This window comes from Lissotriton vulgaris, chromosome 1_1, assembly GCF_964263255.1.
Source record: "Lissotriton vulgaris chromosome 1_1, aLisVul1.2, whole genome shotgun sequence".
In the NCBI taxonomy this organism is placed as follows: domain Eukaryota; kingdom Metazoa; phylum Chordata; class Amphibia; order Caudata; family Salamandridae; genus Lissotriton; species Lissotriton vulgaris.
In genome coordinates this window covers 1821781519-1821801452 of record NC_141685.1, presented here as the reverse complement: position 1 = coordinate 1821801452, position 19934 = coordinate 1821781519, and the positions used below count along the sequence as shown (strand labels likewise).

Genomic DNA, 19934 nt, shown 5'->3' with positions numbered 1-19934 from the left:
ATTTTCCACTTTTAGTGAAGTTTCAAAACTTAAATAGAGATTGTAGATAAACGACACATTTGGTGACGGTTTGGTGGTTCTAGAGGTAATACAGCACAAAGTCATTTTAGTTAATATGGTAAGGTTGTTTAGAACAAATGTGCATTGACTAGTAGCATGTTTTAATGGACATTTTTTGATAAACCTCATGGCAAAGATGCTATTTTTAATGTATATAGGACCGACACATGACACTTATATGTATTGTTTTGATTATTTGTATTATGTCTAGGTTGTTCGTCGAAATTCTAATCATGGCTACCTGATGAAGGCTGATAGCCGAAACGCGCGTAGGATCTACTTATCTGTCGAGCCATTACATCATTGTTTATTGTTTCTGTTTTGTAAAAATGTTCTGTGTCTACATGAATTTTCCATATCAATCTTTGAATTTGTGATTACATGAACTCTTGAAGTCAAACTAAACACATATAAATATCAGATATCTTCTAAATAGATATATTTTTTATACATCAAAATTTATGAATAAATATAAAAACATATTTGAGAACTCTTTTTGAACTTCTTTCTTCAAATCCTTGTTTGATAATTGATTATCACAGAATATACACATTGTTTGCATTCTGTGTTATTGTGTTTAGGTCCATTTGTAATTGTTATTCCTAAATATATTTTCACAACTACCAGATCTCTCTCTCCACATATCACAAATAGCATGTTCTTTCATCATTGTTTTAAAAAAATAACCTAGATTTAGCAGAGAGTGTAGCTCTGCTTTTTGGTGATTTGTCCAGACTTAGATTCAGTACTACATTGCAATCTCCTGCCAAGACGGTTGAGTCGGGAAAGTCCAGGAGATTCATATAGATTGTCTTTAGAGTTGATGGATCATCCTGATTAGGGCCATAATACACAACAATTGTAATAGGGATGTTCTCTACGCTAATCTTGGTTATCATCCATCTGCCACTTCAATCGGTTCTTACTTCTTGTAAAGTGGCGTTTGCTTGTTTCTTTATTAAAATGGCTACGCCCCTTACATTGGCTGTCTGATCTGAACAAACACAATGCTCCACCCACCTGAGATTTGCACAACCTCCTTCATCTCTTTTTTCAACAGGTGGGTTTCTTGTAGGATTATTATTTGTGCGGGTGAGTCTCTTAAATACTGTAGGATTTTCTCTCTCCTACTTTTGACTCGCAAGCCGTTCACATTCCAGGACAGACACTGCAATGTTTTCATGTCCGAAAAAAACATTGAAGATTCATAGCATTCCAGCCTACCTTATACCGACACCGAACCAAAAACACCAACCCTTGAACTTCAGCTAAAGTAAGAGGCCATTTTTTTTTTATTTCCCCGTTGCTCCCACACCCATGCCCTCACGCCCCCCCCCACCTAACTCCCACCCCCCCTGCCTGGAGAACCCTAACCCCATTTACCTGAACAAGTCCAGATTGCGCCTGCTCAGATACTCTAGACTGTTCCTACTTTAAGGCTGTAACATAAACTTAACTTGACTGCCCATCTAGTTGCATAACAAAAAATGACCTTGGAAAACCCTAAGGGGGACCAAAAAGAGGACCTAGCTAAAAACATGCATTTTGCAGATAACAAAGTTCATATGATGGCAATAGGTCAGTGAGTTACTGCTTCTGTAAGAGAGATCCTTTTGTAACTTGTCGTTTATAAGTCAAAATCCTAATATAGAACATTGAGTTTTTAACTGTCATCAAAGAGCTGCATGAAATCTGCAAGTTATATGTTTTTTGCTCAGACTTTTAGCATTCTAATCTTGTGAAAAGGGTTCATTTGGGTTGAAAACAATTCTTATTATTAAAGCGAACCCCTAACAATGATGTTACGTTTTAAATTCAGAATTTGTGCTTTTCCAGATGTAGCACTCAAACTATATTGCCTACCATGATAGATGACATGTCACTCCTACCCTACACCTTATAGTCTTGTCTGATCTAACATTTCCTATACACTGATTTACACATGTATGATTTTCTCTGTGCAATGTGTGTGCGATGTACAGTGCTGCTACACTTTACACTGGTATGAGTGGCGCTATAAAACTAAATGAATCTGAGAGACAGTGGTTATGGAGACTTGAGGGGACTGTTACGAGGTGCTAGTGAGGGAATCCGTGGCAGAGGTGGACATTGGGGGGCGCCAACAGACATTGTCGCACAGGGCGCCACCAGCGCTAAAGCCGGCCCTGAGCACAGGCATGACATTACCTCACATGTTTGTCAGTGTCCCTTCTTAAAAGGCCGAATGTCCAGTTGCCTACGTTTTTCTGCTTCTAAATTCAAACTAAGATTCCTCTGCAAACGGTACTTTGAAAGACCCTACATAATGTTCTGCAAAGTAGTGATTATTAGAATGATGGAAAATAACCTTGTCGAGGAATATCACACTTACATCTTAGTAGGCAAAACTGAAAGATTTTAACCACTTACGGCTCTGGTGTGTACATTGGCGTTGATCCGTGTCGAATGTATTGTGTGGAATGGAACACACGGAATGCCAAACCAGCCAAGAAATCCCGAGATGACAGCAGGCCAGCAACAGGACGCAGGCGGAAGCCAGTGCATGCTATTAAAAGGAAAAAGAACATATTAGAATTCTTGTGCTTGTGAACTGATACCTGTATGTACCCTTTGAATATAAGGGTCAAATATTTTCAACGTTATTTCCATATTATCCTACAAATTGTTTAATTATGACCAAGAGGAGACATTACATTTAATTAGTCGATTTCATGATTGCCCCTTTTACTCATAAAGAAATAATGCTCTTTTCAGGATCTCAAGACTTTTAGTTCTCTGGATTAAAGTCAAATATTCCATATAATAATTGATATTTGTTAAGAGGCGTTAGTGTGGATGTAAATTGAGACAAAGTCCAGAGATGTTGCATAAAATGAGTGCCTACACTGCACTGAATTTTGTTAAGAGGTCCAGAGCAAGGGCAAGATTGGAATGACAACAGTGGTTATGGTTTCAAGTTTTGCCCTGAAGTGTGGATTTGGCAACACAGCCCGAGCTTTAGCAGAAGAGTGGAACCAGAGCATTCAACCTCAAGGCCACAATGTCCCGCCTTGTCCCTTTAGGGGGTTTCGACTTCTGTAAACAAGTAGTACAACTGTTGACTGGGTTAAACTGATAGACTTTTAATTCCTCACTTCCTAGTCAGTCAGCATCGAAAGGGTCCAAGGGCCCAACCTTCCTTAACTCATAGAATAATGTTTACTTTAAAGATTCACTTTATTTTATATGGGCGTATTTATACAATCATAACTTCTGATCTATACATTCAATTTTCATTATTTTGCTGTCTTTTGCAGCATTCAAGTTTCCTCTCTTTTTAATTCAATAATTTGTTTTGGGAATGTTAACACCTTGGCTGCTAGGCGTTTTCCCCCCCTGTGCTGGAAATTGCTCTTACTATGTATTCATGACGAGCTCAGCTCGTCATCAGCACAGCTCAACTGTGCATCATGACGAGCTGAGCTCGTCATCAGCATCGAAAGGGTTAAACTATTTATTTCTTAAGTTTAACATAATGATTGAATGTTACTGCACACCCACCATAAGCATTGTTCTGTGAAAAAGTCATTGCTACTCAAGCCAATTTATGAAGGATAAACTTAATTGAACTTTTGTTGCATTGGCACTCAGCCACAGCTCATAGTAACTTTGAGGGATCTCTTCCCCAAAGAATAACAATGCACTTTTTTAGGTTTCGACCTGGCGAGGGGCACGAAGTGCCCCTCCCAGTTTGAAAACTTTTGTTTTCAGTAGGGATGTTTGGACAGCCTCTGTTTCCAATTGGCTAGCTCCATAAATGGAGACTAGCCATTGGGAGACAGAGGCTGTCAATCGCGCTTTCTCTTGAAAACGCGATTCGGGGGCGTTTCTGGTGCTTTTTTTAAGCCCCGCCCCTTTGTCCGGGGCCGCGCTGCGATTGGCTGCTGGCCCGGGACACCCCCGTGATGTCATTCCCGGGCCGCGCTGTGATTGGCTGCCGGCCCGGGACACCCCCGTGACGTCAGCCAATCACAGCGCGGCCCGGGACCTGACTTGTTTCCTTCTGTTTGCCTTCTTTATTACATATCCAATATTTTTATTTTTTTATTTTCAGTAATCAGCTACTTGACTTTGGTGATCTGTGCCTCCTCCCTCCCGCCCACTCCTCTCGCCGAGGAGTTATCCCGCCCTCCTCCCGCCGTCAGCGATCTATTTGTTCCCGCCATTAATTCTCAATTCAAAAAGGTGAGTCGTTTCTACTGAAAGGCCGCTTCAGGAGGAGGTGGGGATAATCGGCGTAGTGCCCAGCTGTGTTGAGATGCTTGAACTTTGGGGGCGCGCGCGCTTGCTCGCGCGGCGTTCTTCTCTGCCTAGCGACCTTCCTTGTTTATGTCGGCCCTCCAATCAGAGAGTCGTGAACCGCACTGTCTGCGTCCAATCAGACGCGCGCCCCCACAGGCGGCGCAGTTTGAAGGTTGCAGGACTTGTACCGTCGCTTCGCAGGTTATCTACGTGGAGAGCTTGAGCTTCTAGTTGGCCCCCGTTGTAGCCATGCCTTCCCGACTGGAGGATTACCAGGAGCTCCACACCGTGGGCAGTGGGTCGTACGGGATGTGTAAGAAGGTGATGAGGAAATCGGACGGAAAGGTGAGGTGGGCGCAGTGAGACCGGGGTTGCTCCAGCTGGTTGGGCAGAGGGACATCAGCGAGGATGAATATGTGTCTGCATGGAATTTGGTGTCACTATTAGCAGTTTGGAACCGAGTATTCATGAAGCGTGGTGATTGAGTGGTATAGAATATGTGGGCGAAGGTGCGCGTCTACTGTTTGCCGCAAAGTCTGGAATCCTCTTTGATTGTTGTTTCCCTATTGTTTGTTTCCATTGTGTTTAGCTTCTTGTATCACAGTGGTATGTTGCAGCTTGACCAACTAAGCAGCTTCGCGGTGGTTCTGACTTAGAAAAATGGGTGCAATATAATTATGGAAAGCCAGGTTTGTTATTTCATTGTATTATGGGGTGTCTGTTCCTTACCCGAGAGCCTTCTCCGACTGTGACGCAGGAGCCATTTTATTTTAGCCGGAGTAGGGTTTGGCAGGGTGAGGTTAAGAATCGCTCCTGGTTGAAGTTGTTTGGGGGTCTCCGGGCTGTTGAGAGGGATTCACTGCTGTCTTCGGAGTTATAGAGCACTCTCCTGAGTTTACATGCTTAGTTCTATTATGCTTTTATATACCACCGTTTTAGATAAAATGTATGTTGTGGCAAGTGCCCCTCCCAGTTTGAAAACTTTTGTTTTCAGTAGGGATGTTTGGACAGCCTCGGTTTCCAATTGGCTAGCTCCATAAATGGAGACTAGCCATTGGGAGACAGAGGCTGTCAATCGCGCTTTCTCTTGAAAACGCGATTCGGGGCGTTTCTGGTGCTTTTTTTAAGCCCCGCCCCTTTGTCCCGGGCCGCGCTGCGATTGGCTGCCGGCCCGGGACACCCCCGTGATGTCATTCCCGGGCCGCGCTGTGATTGGCTGCCGGCCCGGGACACCCCTGTGACGTCAGCCAATCACAGCGCGGCCTGGGACCTGACTTGTTTCCTTCTGTTTGCCTTCTTTATTTCATATCCAATATTTTTATTTTTTTATTTTCAGTAATCAGCTACTTGACTTTGGTGATCTGTGCCTCCTCCCTCCCGCCCACTCCTCTCGCCGAGGAGTTATCGCGCCCTCCTCCCGCCGTCAGCGATCCATTTGTTCCCGCCATTAATTCTCAATTCAAAAAGGTGAGTAGAAGGGCCATGGCACGGAGATGAGATAATAAATAAAGCGTGTGGCAGTTTGCCTTTCGCTCGTGTTTGCTTCCCGTGACCTGCGGTCTGGTGTTTGCAGCGTGGCTGCTGGAAGCAAGCAGGGGAGGGGCGCAACTGGCACTGGGAGAGTGGCAAAGGGTGGGGGTAATGGGCGACACCAGCGGGCGGCCGCCGCAGAGCCACTGGCGGGGAAAAGAGCCGCTTTGAAGGCAAGAGGCAGAGCGCACCTGCGAGCGGGAAGCACTGATTACTGGAGGGAGGCGGCACACGTGAACCAGCCCCCAGCGGAGGCAGCGCAGCGCTGCACGCACAACGCCAGCAGAGACGAGACGCCCACCGCTAGACCTTCAGGGAGCACAGGCCTGCAGCGCGGGTCAAGAGACTCGGTGGGTCTGTCAGAACGAGACCCCCAGCCCGACAGAATTGTAGCGCCTTGGACAGGACGCGGAGATTCGAGGCGCCTCCGCCAGGCAGCGAGAAGAGAACCCCGTCTGCGGTGCAGACCTACAATGGGGCTGGAAGTTGAAAATCCCAAAGGAGGGGGCTCTGGTGAACCCACAAGCAGGGGCTGCAGTCGCAGGTACTCGAACTGGGGCTGGGTCGGGTAGGGTACACTCGGGCTCTGGTGCGGGAAATACTGAAGGGCACTCACTGGCTACCAAATTACTCCATGTGGTCCGGGACAGTGCTCCAGTATAGGACTTTCCTTTTACTAATCACTGTTTTCAGGTGTGCTAGTCCAGTCGCTTGAGGGGAAACGAGACAGTACTTCCCTTTGCCAAAATGCATTAAGGGGGTTAAGAAAATCCTAGGAGTAGGAAACGGTGTTAATAATGGCATGGACTCACCTGGTAACCGTAGTGAAGGTGTCTGATGGTGTGCTGGCACGTGTGCTTGGTACTCCGCTGCCTTTGCAGGGGTCGGCGGTGCACACGAGGGGTCCGTGGGAGGATACATGATGTACATTGAGAGGGATGTGTGTTTTAGACTGACGCTTGCTCTGGGGGCCATCGTAGGCTGAAGTGGTCTGTGATGGGATACACCAGTATGACGTAACATGTACTGGGGCTCTGGTGAGCTGAAGTTGTCGGTGATGTCATGCAGAGCTGTGATAGAACATGCACTTGGAAACTCTCTTGCTATTATGGGGGAAGAGGGCTGTGATGGGCTGAGGGGGTCTGTGTTGAGATACATGTGGAGGTACTCAGGACTCTGGGATATACTGGGGGTTGTGATGGATGAGGCCTGTGATGGGATTACTGACGTCCGAGAGGTGTGTACTTCCCACTCTGACGCATGTACTGGGGACTGTGGTTCACTGGAGGGGTCTGTGAAGGGATGAGGCTGAACACGGGACTGTGGCACTTCTACTGGGGCTGTAGCTGCCGGTCACATCACATAGGGTATATTTATAGGAATCATGAGAGATGTGGAAGGGATGTGTGGTTTTATTATTGGAATGATATTATTATAGTGTTGTGATTTTAGTTTACGGAGGGCTGTGATTTGAGTGTGTGTGCGTGCAATTGTGCCAGTGTATGTACTCGGGATTGTGAGGGATATGTCTGTACTGGGGTTGGTGAGTTATGTACTGTAACTGAAATGTGCTTTAGTTTTTGGAGTATAATTAAGGCTCCGGGTTTATGGCATTTGTTTTTTAACATTTCCGTCTGTATTTATCCATAATTATGTTTGGGCCATTTTTATAATTATTTATCCATATTTACTGTATATTTCGGGGATAAATGTGGTTGTAAAATTGTTTCCACATTTACTTAACTGATAAACCTGCGCACATACTTCAACGCGTTTTAGAAAATTAAGAGGGCAAACATTACAATAACCATCTTCTAAATATTTGCATTAAACTACACATGTATGCTGGTGAGCACCCAATGTTGGGGGGGCTCTGTGTGGGTGTGTGGGGGGGCTCGCAGTGTGTGGGGGGGCTCTGTGTGGGTGTGTGTGGGGGGCTCTGTGTGGGTGTGTGTGGGGGGCTCTGTGTGGGTGTGTGGGGGGCTCTGTGTGGGTGTGGGGGGGCTCTCTGTGGGTGTGTGTGTGGCATTTGCGAGAGATTAAGCTATTGGCATTGTAATTGACAATGCCATTTATTTATCTGTTTTCAAAACCAACACATAAATAAAAATGTTGTCATTTAAAATGCCAATAGTTCGAACTTTTGCAAAGGCGAAACCGTTGCATTGTAAATGCTTGTTTAACTTTGGAACAAATAAAATGGTGTTCCTCCTACAATATAGTATGTTTATTATGGCATACCTGATCCAATAATTAATTGTTTCGGATGATGGAGCAAACCTTGTTGAGTCAAACCATGTCCCAAACAAAGATTTCTTGGTGAAAAAATAGAATAGAATCTTTTAACATAACTTGAAAGTGCTTTGTGTATGCCCACTGTATAAAATAGTCTTTGCTTGTCCCAGACCAGAAAGAGGAAGGAAAACAACAGACAGAACCAAAGACTGAGAAATGAAATGAAGAAGGTTTTTTTTCTAACAAAATGTATAATGTCATAGGACTACGTTATTCTATAAGAACTGCAATCAAGGGAAAGTACACTGAAGTGCTCGTAGATCACTTGTACATCGCCCAGAGCATATGGCTACCTAAAAGACTCAAAAGAGGAAAGCTGGAAACCTTTTTTTTACTGAGACTCGTCTCTTGGAAACTTCACACTTCCTGCCAAAAGCAACTCTCTTTCCCTGGTTTCCCTGCCAGAAACATCTCCCTTTCCCTTCAAAACGCAAATTAATTGGTCAAGGCAAGCCAGGCTAGCCAGGCAGCTAAAAGACAAGAATAGAAGAGGATTTTAACTGGGTATACTTAATATTGCAACAACTTTTTCAACATATACTTTATGGTTGAATTCTAGAAAAGCAGACACATTTCAACTTCGCTCTTCAGTGAGAAACACATATTCTTTCTTTTTATTCCCGAAGTTTTTTATTGAGATTTTCACAGAGAAAGAAATAAAAAAAAATCTTTAAATTTACATGTTTTCCTTAGCAGGGTAACTTACTTTGCAGAAAATTTGAAACGTCCTCGAGTTGTGGGATATTATTCTCATTATATCCACAATATTTCTCCAAGAGAGGGAACACGTGGTTATGTTCGTAACAGGCGTGTGTTGGATAGAGCGTCTTCAGCTCCCTGAACACAGTGCCCCATGTTTTCTTCTCTTCCTCGCTGTACTCCACATGCGGGATCGGCAGTCCACTAGGGATTGAAGTAAAACAAGAAGGAAAAGTTCAAGACACGAAACGCAAGCTGTCTGTTTAAAATCATTTTTTAAGAACACAGGGGCATAATATCAAGAAAGGGCGATACATTATTGCCGCTTTTATCGGCAGGAAACTGCCGCTAAAGCGGCGATAATGGGCTTGATAATATGCCCTTGTGAATTTCCATAGAAGCCCAGGTTCTGGTGTTAACCTGGGCTTCTTTGGGAATTCACAAGGGCATATTATCAAGCCCATTATCGCTGCTTTAGAGGCAGTTTCCTGACGATAAATGCGGAGATAGTGCATCGCCCTTTCTTGATAATATGGCCCATAATTTTCTGTTTATCTTCCAAGATTCACGCCAATAAAAATGCATGCTAAGTCTATCTGCTCCAGAATGACCCACTGTGCAAGGAAAGTGAAAATAAAGGACTACACATGGGAAATCCAGAGGATTGTGGAAAATCTTTAGTCCTTTCTCAGTGCTGAGGGAAGAAGTCCCCCAGCACTTTTCCCGCTCTCTTCTGTTGGAGTGGGGTAGGGGTTGGAGGAGGGGGGCAGACTGTGTGAGCCTAAACAACTATCTCTGAGACTCCTCAAGATTTACTTAAATAAGCCCAGTAGCTTCCACCAACTAATTCTGTGACAAAGTGACCTCCATCCTGACCCTGGATAAATCGGTGCCAGACCCCCATCCTCTTGCCTATGTCACTAGCCGTCCACCAATGGATAACCCCTGAGGTTTGTCTGGTATGATAGTTTGGGGTTCTGTCCCAGTTTCACTTATTAGTGACACATCTTATCTTTTTCTATTAAGGCTTTGATGAGATTAGGCCTAATACTGCATGTCTTAAGTTCCTTTGTTTTTCCTTGTTGTGGGCATGTGGACGGTTTCAGTAGTTAATACTGTACATCTCTACTCTTGTAGCGCTCACCACCGGCTGGTGCACTTGGTTCTTCTGCACTTGCTCTTTTTAGTCTGCTGACTTGGATTAGAAAAAATGTATTCTTGAGTGTGCTACTCCTGGAATAGCTAGACAGCTTGAGAGATTGTTGCCTAGTTGTTATAGCGGATCTCTGTTTAGCTCCATCTGATTGCGTTTCCACATAAAGGGCTTCATCTGGCAGGATCTGACTACTTACATTCGGGCTGTTGAATCTTCACACAGTCATTTACCTTCTCAGTCTGAGTGGTCTATTACCCAACATAGTTGACACCTTTGAGCAGAAGCCAAGCAATGTTTGTAAAAAAAACAACAACTTGAAATGTTTGGTGTGACCTTCTTAACTAAGGACTTTGATAAGGAAACACACAGTAGACATGCATACACTTACAGGTAATCAATATTATGCTACTTGGGGATGAGTAACAGGAGATGCATATTGATCCATTTGGTATTAGTATCCATAGGGCAAAACAAGATGCTACAATCTTCTGTTCCATTTACAAGAGCTATTTAGATGTTATGTCTTGTAGGAGGCACGAGTGAGTAATCAAAGCATTATTATGCAGGATTTAGATCAGGTGTAATCTACTAAATGTTCAATTTACATGGAGGTCTCTGCAGGTCATATCCCATTGGTGGGCCCCGGGGGAAGCACAGTCGCAGACTAGTCTTCCCCCGGGGTCTTTCGGGCAGGAGAGGACCAGGCAGGGTCATGGGGTGGGGTTCAGGGGGTGGGTATAAGAATGCAGGGGAAGAAGGCAACTTCCTCTTCCTGCATTCTAGACACCATTGGGAGGGTGTAGTTAGCAAAGAAACAGTCAGGATAGTTAGGGTGTCATTAGGAAGGCGTTTTGCAGTAGGGTTTTGGCTGGTTTCGTGAGGGACTCATTGTGTTCGTGTGTGCGGAGCCAGTGGCTGGTGGTTTCGAGTCGGTGAGGGCGAGATTGCTGCATATCCGGGTATGGCGGCGGTCACGGTGGAGGAGGTAAGGGAGGCCCTGAGGCTGCTGGGCCGTACCGGGCGAGAGGATCTCCTCCGGCCTGGCGTTCTGGGGAAGGCGTGGGTGGGGATGTCGCATGCCCCGCGGGCATGTTCTGCAGAAGTGGCAGCAGCAGTTGCAGCCTGCTTAGAGAAGCCGCTGCTGCAAGCGGGAGGTCGTGCTTGGGAGGGGTACGGTCAGGAGAGAGCTCTGGCATGGAGGCTGGCGTAAGAGCCTGCCTCCATGGCTAGTATTCCTGCAGCTTGAGTTTTGGGGGCGGGAGTGCCCCTGATCGTGCAAGTGCCCACAGGGGAGTTGATGATTCAGAGCGGTGAGCGCACACATGAGGAGGTGGGGGAGGCAGCGGGGCATCTGCTAGGCCCGGCAGATGCCTGTTTGTCTCGGGAGCAAGGCGATGCAGGGGAGGGGCCGGGGGGGCCGGGGCTCTGCATAGAGGCACCAGTTTTTGGGGGAACAAAGTGGCATGGAGGATGGAATGGGGCAATGAGAGGATGCTCCCATTGACCTCTCCAGGGGGTCACCAGTGAGTACTCCTGTGCCAGGGGGGACGTGGTGGAGGCCCATGGGGTGGTTGGTAAAGAGGGGGGTGGGAGGGGGAACTCCATCCAAGTTGTGGCATCAGTGCCTTGGATGCTGCAGCCTGGTAGGGTGGCTCAGGGGTATTGCCCCCCTCCTCCCCTGGTGGGAGAAGTTGGCCTGGGAAGACAGGATCAGGGAGCAGCACCTCTTGGTCCAGCAGACGGAGGCCCGATGGGCAGAGCTAAATGCAACCAGGGTTGGGGCGGTCTCGGAGGAGGAGGTAGAGGGGCCCCCTATCCCCACCTCGGAGGAGGAAAGGTGGGCTGAACAGGAGGAGAGGGACAAGGCAGATAAGGGCAGGTGGGGGGGCATCAGCAGGGGGCCGCAGCCCAAGGCAGGGACAGCCAAGACGGCTTCGAGGCCCGATTGTCCCGGGGCCCACCCATGTTGGAGCGACCTGGGGGTTTCAAGCCGGCGTAGGTCGGTGGAGTGTGGGGTGGCACAGCGGGGCGCAAGACGGCCTCCAGACGCCGGCTAGAAGCAGCAGGGGGTCCTCGGTGGCCATCCCTCCGGCACCGGAGCGGGCAACGGCGTTTTGTGTGACGAGAGGGTGTTTGTTGAGTGTCAAAAAGAGTAAGGGTGTGAAGAGAGCGGTGAGAGAGGTGTTGTGGGCGCCTGTGGATGCGGATCCCGAGGTGGAGTTGGATCATGATGAGGAGAGTTATGAGCTGGAAGACGGGGAGGTGAGGGATGACGATGACAGGATGGGGGTGCGGAGCAAGAGTGGAGTTGGTGTTTTACAGGAATCTACGCCAGCAAAGGGCAAGGCAAAGGCGAAGGGGGAGCCAACCAATGCCACCAGCACCAGAGGGCGGTCTGGAGAGGCCCAATCATCATTGTCTCGTGAGGGGGCATGGTAGGCAGCTTGGGATGGCGGGCCAAAAGTGGGGAGGAAGAAGGCTTGTCGGTCGGTGGATGTGGGGGAGGGGTCTGTGAAAGATGTCAAAGGGTTGACGAAGGACAGACCTAAAGTGGGTGACAAACCAGAGGGTGTTAAGACGGTGTCTACGGCGGGAGTGCAGATGGACAAGGCAGAGGGAAAGGACGACAAGGGGGAGAAGATCGAGGACAAGCACCAGAAAAAGTTGCCCTACGTCGTACTAGCCATGCTCCTGGGATCACATCTGTCGGAAAAGATGAAGAATAGAATCTGGAAACACAAGTATGTGGACGAGTTTAAGTTGTTGCACAGGGAGGTGTAAGCCAAAGAGGATTCTAAGGAGGAAGAATGGGAGCTGACTAGAAGGCCCTGGTGAACATGGAAAACTGGACATTGCCGTTTATCATTTATGCTAGTATTTACCTGGATAGGGCCATAGTGCTACTGAAGTATAAGGACATCATTTGAAAAGCCCTGATGCCATTTGGGGGGTTTGCTTGGCTGAGCTACGACGATGAGTTCCAAGCCAGGGTTAGCATGAACCCGGACAAGCACTGGGGGAGGTGGATCAAGAACTATGGATGCAGTGGAGGGCATCCAGGCACTCATCGGTGTCTACTCACACGGCCAGTGGCTTGCTGGTCACTTATCGGTCTTTTTGCCACTTCCTGCCCACAGCGGGGCGGGGGGGTTACCGCCAGTACAGGAACCACAGATCAGCCCGCTAAGCCAGGCAGCAGCAACACCGGTGCATGTTGGAGCTACAACAGGGTGCAAGTTCAGGCATTAGTGCTCCAAGTGGGGGGACGGCACGCCCTTACCCAATGTTTTACCTTGGTTACACCTTCGGAGCAGTGGCGAAACACCAATGGAAGGGGACAGCCTGGACAGAAGGGCGCCTACACTGGTTAAGGTGGAGGCAATGGCCCCGTGGCTCTCGTGGTACCCAGACAGGGAGGCAGGTTTGAAGATTCAGTGAGGTTTCACAGAGCGTTTTTGAATGGGCTATCGGGGACCTAGGGTGCGGAGATGGGCGGACAATCTGGAATCAGCTAAAGAATTGCCGGGAGTGGTGGCGGCGAAATTGCAGTAAGAGGTAGACGAAGGCAGGATAGGGGGCCCGTTTGTCGATTGGCCAGACCTGGCACCATTGGCACCATTGCCGTGAGTCTCCCTTCCATTTTTTGCTGTTGCCTCATGTATTGTTGCTGGTGTTAGATGCTTTAGGCATCTAACCAGACTATCCAGTGCCACAGTGCAAGTTCTCCCTATTGTAAATTGATGTATTAATCAGTGGTTCCATGTTTGGCTATTTGGTTTACCTGTCAGACCCTAGTCTAGTTCACTGAGTGTGCCCAGAGCGTGTAAATCCAAATGCTGCTAGTGGGCCTGCAGCACTGGTTGTGCCACCCACAGAAGCAGCCTTGTAAAATGTGTCTAAGGTCTGCCATTGCAGAGCCAGCGTGCAGTCTGGTACTGTCATGCTGACTGAGCAAGTGCACAGTCCCTAAACCTTCCCTTTTCAGCAACCAGCTTCCTAAAAGTCCTAGAAGAGGATCCCCGTCGCCGCAGACGCCGTCACATTATGGGGAAGAGTGTTGCAGGGCCAGTCACGGCTCACATCATTGTGGAAGCAACTCGCATCACCAGTAGAGAGGATGGTTGTCGCCGAAGACGCCGCCGCATCGCTGGGAACCTTATCGCAGGGCCAGTCGTGGCTGGCATCTTGTAAAGTATCTCGCATCGCCGGAGAAGAGGATCGACGTCACCGCAGATGCCGCTACATCACCGGGAAGCGTCTCGCACTAAGGACAGAGCGTCATCTTTATTTCTTTGCACCCTAACTTCACTGCATTTCCATCGCTGCAACATTGCTTGTTGTGGAAGCGCAACGCATCGTAAGGTATATTGACGTAAAGTGTCACATCTTAAGAACTGAACTGAACTAAGCTAAATCTACCATCTTAAAGTAACAGCATTCTGTATTTTTGTCATTTATGGTCTTGTGGTAACTCTATATAAAGTATTCTTATTTTCAATATAAAACATGTGTGGTGTCCATTTGTAGTGTTGTCACTTGGTTACTGTATGGTCACAAATTCTGAACACACCGCGTCTGAAATAAGCCTGTCTGCTCATGCCAAGCTACAAAAGGGGGTGAGCTGGAGTTATTTTAGAAGTGTAATCCCCTTATCCTGACTAGAGGCAAGGGTCCCTATTTGTCACAAGTTCCTACCTGTGCCAACTAGAGACCTCCAAAGCTAACAGCCAATTGACGATTTGATCATCTCCCCATTGGGAGTGGTACCTGAGAAAGAAAAGGGGGAAGTTTTGCATTATCCATCACCTCTCGTGGCCGGAAGGGCAGTCTGTGAATGATTTCATCGCAGAAACAGACTCAAGGATTCTCTATACATTGGTGGATGATGCGATCCACCTAGTGAGGGTGTGTGGGCCGGGGCTGAAACTGGCGAAGTGTGATGTGAAATCTGCTTTCCGCCTGCTGCAATACACCCCACGGATTTCTCTCTACTGGGGATGCAGTTTGAGGGGGCCATCTACATGGACAAGGTTTTGCCCATGGGATGTGTGATTTCCTGTGCATTGTTCAAAATGTTTAGCACATTCTTGCAGTGGGATTTTACACAGATCAGCGGACATCAGGACGTCACTATCTGGACGACTTCCTCTTTCTGGGGAAGGCACATTCTGGGGATTCTGGCAGGGCCCTGTCACAATTCCAGGAGATGTCACAGCGTTTCGGAGTCCCCTTGGTGCCAGAGAAAACAGATGGACCTAGCTGCAGCCTGACATTCCGAGGAATTGAGCTGGACTCCATTCAATGGATAGCTCGACTCCCTGGCGTTAAAGTGGCGGAGACACAGGCGTGCCTCTTGTGGGAGATTGGGGAAAAGAGGACGGCGTTGAGGGTGGTCCAACAACTGCTGGGTTTCCTGAACATCGCATGAAGGGTGGTGAGGGCTGGACGGACGCTCTGCAGATGGCTCGGCATGGTCATGGCAGGGGCAGTTTTGCCACACCACAGGGTCTGGATTTCCATGGGGGTCCTGGTGGATTTGAGGACATGGCTGACTTTCTTGACTGATTTCAATGGGGTGTCCCTCGATTTTGAGGACGAAAGGATGGTTTGGCAAGTAGAAATTTACTCAGATGCAGCCGGGGCAGCAGGTTTTGGGATATTCTGGGATGGCAGGTGGTGCGCTGAAGAATGGCCGGCTCATTGGGTGAAGCAGGGGAGGAGCACTGCGTTTCTGGAATTTTTTCCCTTGTTGGTGGCACTGGAGGTGTGGGGGTCTGAGTTTCAGACCAGGTCAGTGCTGTTCCATGTGGACAACATGACAGTAGTCAAGTTGGTCAACCGACAGAGGGCAGGGATCTGAGAGTGCTGCGTTTGTTGAGGATTTTCATGCTGAAATGTCTGAGATTGAATGTGGTTTTTAGAGCCAAGCATGTCCCTGGGGTGAATAATGTCATTGCGGAAGCTTTTTCTCGTGAAGAGTGGCAGCGGTTCTGGCGATTGGCACCAGGAGCAGATCAGTTCAGATCGAGCTGCCGGACGGCATCTGGGCCTTGGGGGAGTGAGGGTAATAGGCCTGGTGGAAAACTCTTTAGCCTATACCACAAAACGGACCTATAGACTGGCACGGGCTGAATTTGGATCCTTTATGGGATGGCGCAGGGATTCTGCTTTTGGAGATCGCTCAACTGTGGAACAAGGAGTGTTGCAGTTTGTATTGCATTGCATTGACAAAGGGCTGACTTCCGAGACGATTTCGGGAAAGTTGACGGGAGTGTCGTTTTACTGTTGTTTTTTTTTTGGTTTTGACCCTACAAAAGATGTGATTATAAGTAGGGTACTCAGAGGTTGGGGTAGGGAGAGAAGGGGGAGGGGTGTTGAGGGAGGCGATTATGTTTGATTTGTTGTTCAGATTGGTTGAGGCTTTGCCGCTGTGTTGTTATGATGTTTTTGAATTTTGGGTTTTTCGTTTGTGCGTGATATGGATGTTTTTTGGTGCTTTCAGGGTCTCTGAAATGCTTGGTACGTGGATGGTGTGTGGCAGGAGGTATGAGGAGATCAGGTTGGATGCGGGCATCTGGGGATTTGGTTGGGCTGCGAGTGGTGAAATTTTTTGTCACGCGTCTGGGGCGAAGGTGACGGCGGGGCAGTTATTGGCAGTTCTGCGCATGGCATTGAGGGTGGTTGGGTCTGGAATCGGCAGGCTTTGGGACACATTACTTCCGTATTGGGGCGGCGACAGCATGGCTGGGTTGGTCCTGGGATAGGATTCGGCAGATTAGGCGATTGAAATCTAGGTGCTGTGAGCTGTATGTCCACAAAATGAAGGGGCTTGGCATGGCACGGTGCTTGGTAGGTGGGATTTGTGGAACATTTCAGGCTGTGTTACTAAGGTCTTTTTCTCCCCTAGGTTGCGTGGGTGGACCAGGGGCCAAGACGGTCACTTGGACTGTGAGGCATTTGTTCGTGCATTGGGCCTCCAAGTATGCAGAGCGACAGGTGTAAGCCGTAACCTGGGACTCAAAGGACAACATCATGAGGTGCACTGGTGGGGAAAAGGAGGGATGTGATGGGGGGCACTATTGCCCTGGCTCGCGAAGATGGTCCCCTAGAAAGGATGCCCTGATCTGTTGATAATCCATTTGGGAGAGAACGATTTGATTTGGCTGTCAGATTTGGCGCTCTTACAGCTGATGCAAAGAGACTTGGAGGTTTTGCAACAAAGGTTGGCTGGTACATGTATTGCCTGGACCATATTTGTTCCAAAGTATGGAGGGGGGCAATCAAGCACGTTGTGGAAAAAGCTCAAAGGAAGCTCAACACAGCGATGCGGGTTTTCTGTGGGGAAAAGGACATCAAGTAATTGCTCATACTGGACTACGACTGGAGGAACCACTACTAGTTAGGGACGACGGTGTGCATCTTTCAAGATTGGGGAACACTTACTACATGGGGATGAGAGATGTGGTTAGCAAGTTATGGAATGAGGTAATTTGGTGTCACAGGAATGCTTGAGTAGGTGGGTGTGAAAGATGCACAATTTGGCTGATGAAGGGTGTTACCCAGAAATCAGTCGCAAGATGCTTGTTTCCTGTTCAGGGAAGACCTGGCTTGGCAGTTCAAACTGGACTGTTCCTATGAGGCACAGGGTCAAGACTGATTTTCATATTGCTGGGTCTGAACTGAGGTGGTGAAGTGAGCTAAATTCTAAGAAGGTGAAACCAGAGCCACAAATTTCTGACTCTCCCATTAAGGGCAAACCAGACATGGCGGCCACGATGGAAATGATTTTGAAAAAATTAGGAGACCTCACTGTTATCTCCAAATCCACTAAGGCGAATACTGACGCTATGCAGCTTGAGCTAACGGCCATCAGAGCTGATATGAATGACCTAAAATCCGGGCTGAACACAGCGGAACAGCGCATCAGCGACGTGGAGGACCTCGCACGTCAATCAGCTGCTAGAATACAGCGCCTTGAAGACACCAATAACACCCTCAGACGCCAACATGCTGAGTTGGAAGACCGCAACAGGCGAGGGAACATTAGAATTTTTGGCATACCCGAAAACGCAGAAAAAGATGCAGACTCTTGCGTGACTTTCCTGGAAGCATGGATCCCCATGATTACCGGCATTGCTTTCCCGCATGGTCTGGAGCTAGACCGTGCGCATAGAATCCCCACATTCACTACTAACCGCGAGAAGGGCCCCAGACCAATGATATGCAAACCACTCCGATATCAGCATGTCGATCTGATCCTACAATACGCAAGGAAGCAGCACTCCATCGTTTGGGAAGGTCAGAGGATCATCTTTACACAGGACTACTCCAAGGACACAGTGGAGGTTCGCAAGGGGTTTCTGGAAATCCGCGCCAAGCTTAGATCCAAGAACATACCCTACTCCTTTGCAGGGCCAGCCAAGTTCAAAATCACAATAAACGGCCGCACAAAATTCTTCACGGACCCGAAAGATCTGGAAAACTACCTGCAAAATGGCCCACCTCAGGAAATGGACCAATCGAATGGCCCTTCCAACAAAAGGAAGACCACGTGACTGTCATGACAAAGAACAGGTCTATCGGATCTCTATCCTTTCCAGGTCGCACTATTGTGTACTTGTAGTTTTGTAATAGTTTGGTAATAGTTGCCTTCTCTAGTTGTTTGCTAGTCCGCCCACTCGATAAGTGACGTTTTATGATCTCCTTTGGTTTGCAACAGGATTGGTGATTGCTTGCATAATGTCGGGCAAGTTCTACTCTCACACTTAGACTCTATTGCACGACGCAAATAGACGCTACTAGTTTGTCATTATTGCTATTATATGTTTCTGTGCACATATATTGCCCTTACTACAGGGAGTTCAATCCAATTTAACGATTCAAGTTTTCTTAACGCAACGTTTAGCTGGTTCTAACCCTCTTACTGCTTTCGTCTGCACGTTGCAGACAGTCACTCCTGGTTTAACACAGCATATTATTGCGCACAAACACTTCCATTACGCACGTATTATTGCTGCAGTAAATGTTACCCGCTGCCACACAGTCTGGACATCTAAATCCTCTTAAGTTTAACATTGGAACTAATGAATATCGATTGCTAATGTTTAATAACTCCTGTTTTGCCTAGCTAGGTACTGTCGTCGTACTCCCTACGTACGTATTGGGGGGGGAGGGGGGGAGGGGGGATTGGGAGGGCTTGCATGGGGATTGGGAAAAAGAGAGAGTTTTCAGCAGATAATAATTGTTGGTACCTTATAGCATTGTATATCTTTTTGTGTTATTTTTTGTCCCTTTTTCTGTCTGTTCCATTCAGCTACAACACATTCAGCTACAACACAAAGACGCTAGTTATACCCCTAGCCACTTCGCTAGCTCTGTCCACTTGGTATTGTATTAACACACAGGCTCCCACGGGGATGTTTGTCTCACTTTTCTGCCCCCCACCAGATCACCACTTAGCGATAACCCTGCCCACTAATGTCTAACACTAAGTCATTAGCGGATGACCTCAACATAGTTTCGTTAAATGTTAAGGGTCTTAACCACCCTGTAAAAAGGAGGAAAGTGTTCGACTACATCGCCAAAACTAAGGGGGATATTATCCTCCTACAGGAAACTAAACTATCGGAAGAGGACACACGTTTCTTAAACGTCCATTGGTCTTCCCATATACTGTCATCCCCTGCACCGCACAAGAAAGGAGGTCTAATTACCCTGATATCAAAGAAGTCGAACATAACACTAGTTTCACACACTCATGATACGGAGGGAAGGGTTCTGGTGGCCCATCTACGCAGGGAAGATGACCCAATTCACGTTGTGAACATTTACGGCCCTAACTCAGACGACCCCGGGTTTTGGGACTCCGTTTCCCGCTCGATGGAGCATATCCCTCAGGACGACCTTCTCATTG

At 47.7% G+C, this 19934-nt stretch overlaps 1 protein-coding gene across 2 annotated transcripts in view; it reads right to left on the bottom strand.

The window, feature by feature from the left end:
* Positions 1-19934, bottom strand: part of PAH (phenylalanine hydroxylase) — a 260469-nt gene that overhangs the window by 85508 nt on the left and 155027 nt on the right. For both annotated transcript variants that reach the window (XM_086919176.1, XM_086919177.1), the window contains 2 exons: positions 8873-9069; positions 2470-2605 (listed from right to left, as the gene is read on the bottom strand). In XM_086919176.1, coding sequence (XP_086775302.1) covers positions 2470-2605; positions 8873-9069 — 333 coding nt within the window. The remainder of the gene's footprint in view (positions 1-2469; positions 2606-8872; positions 9070-19934) is intronic.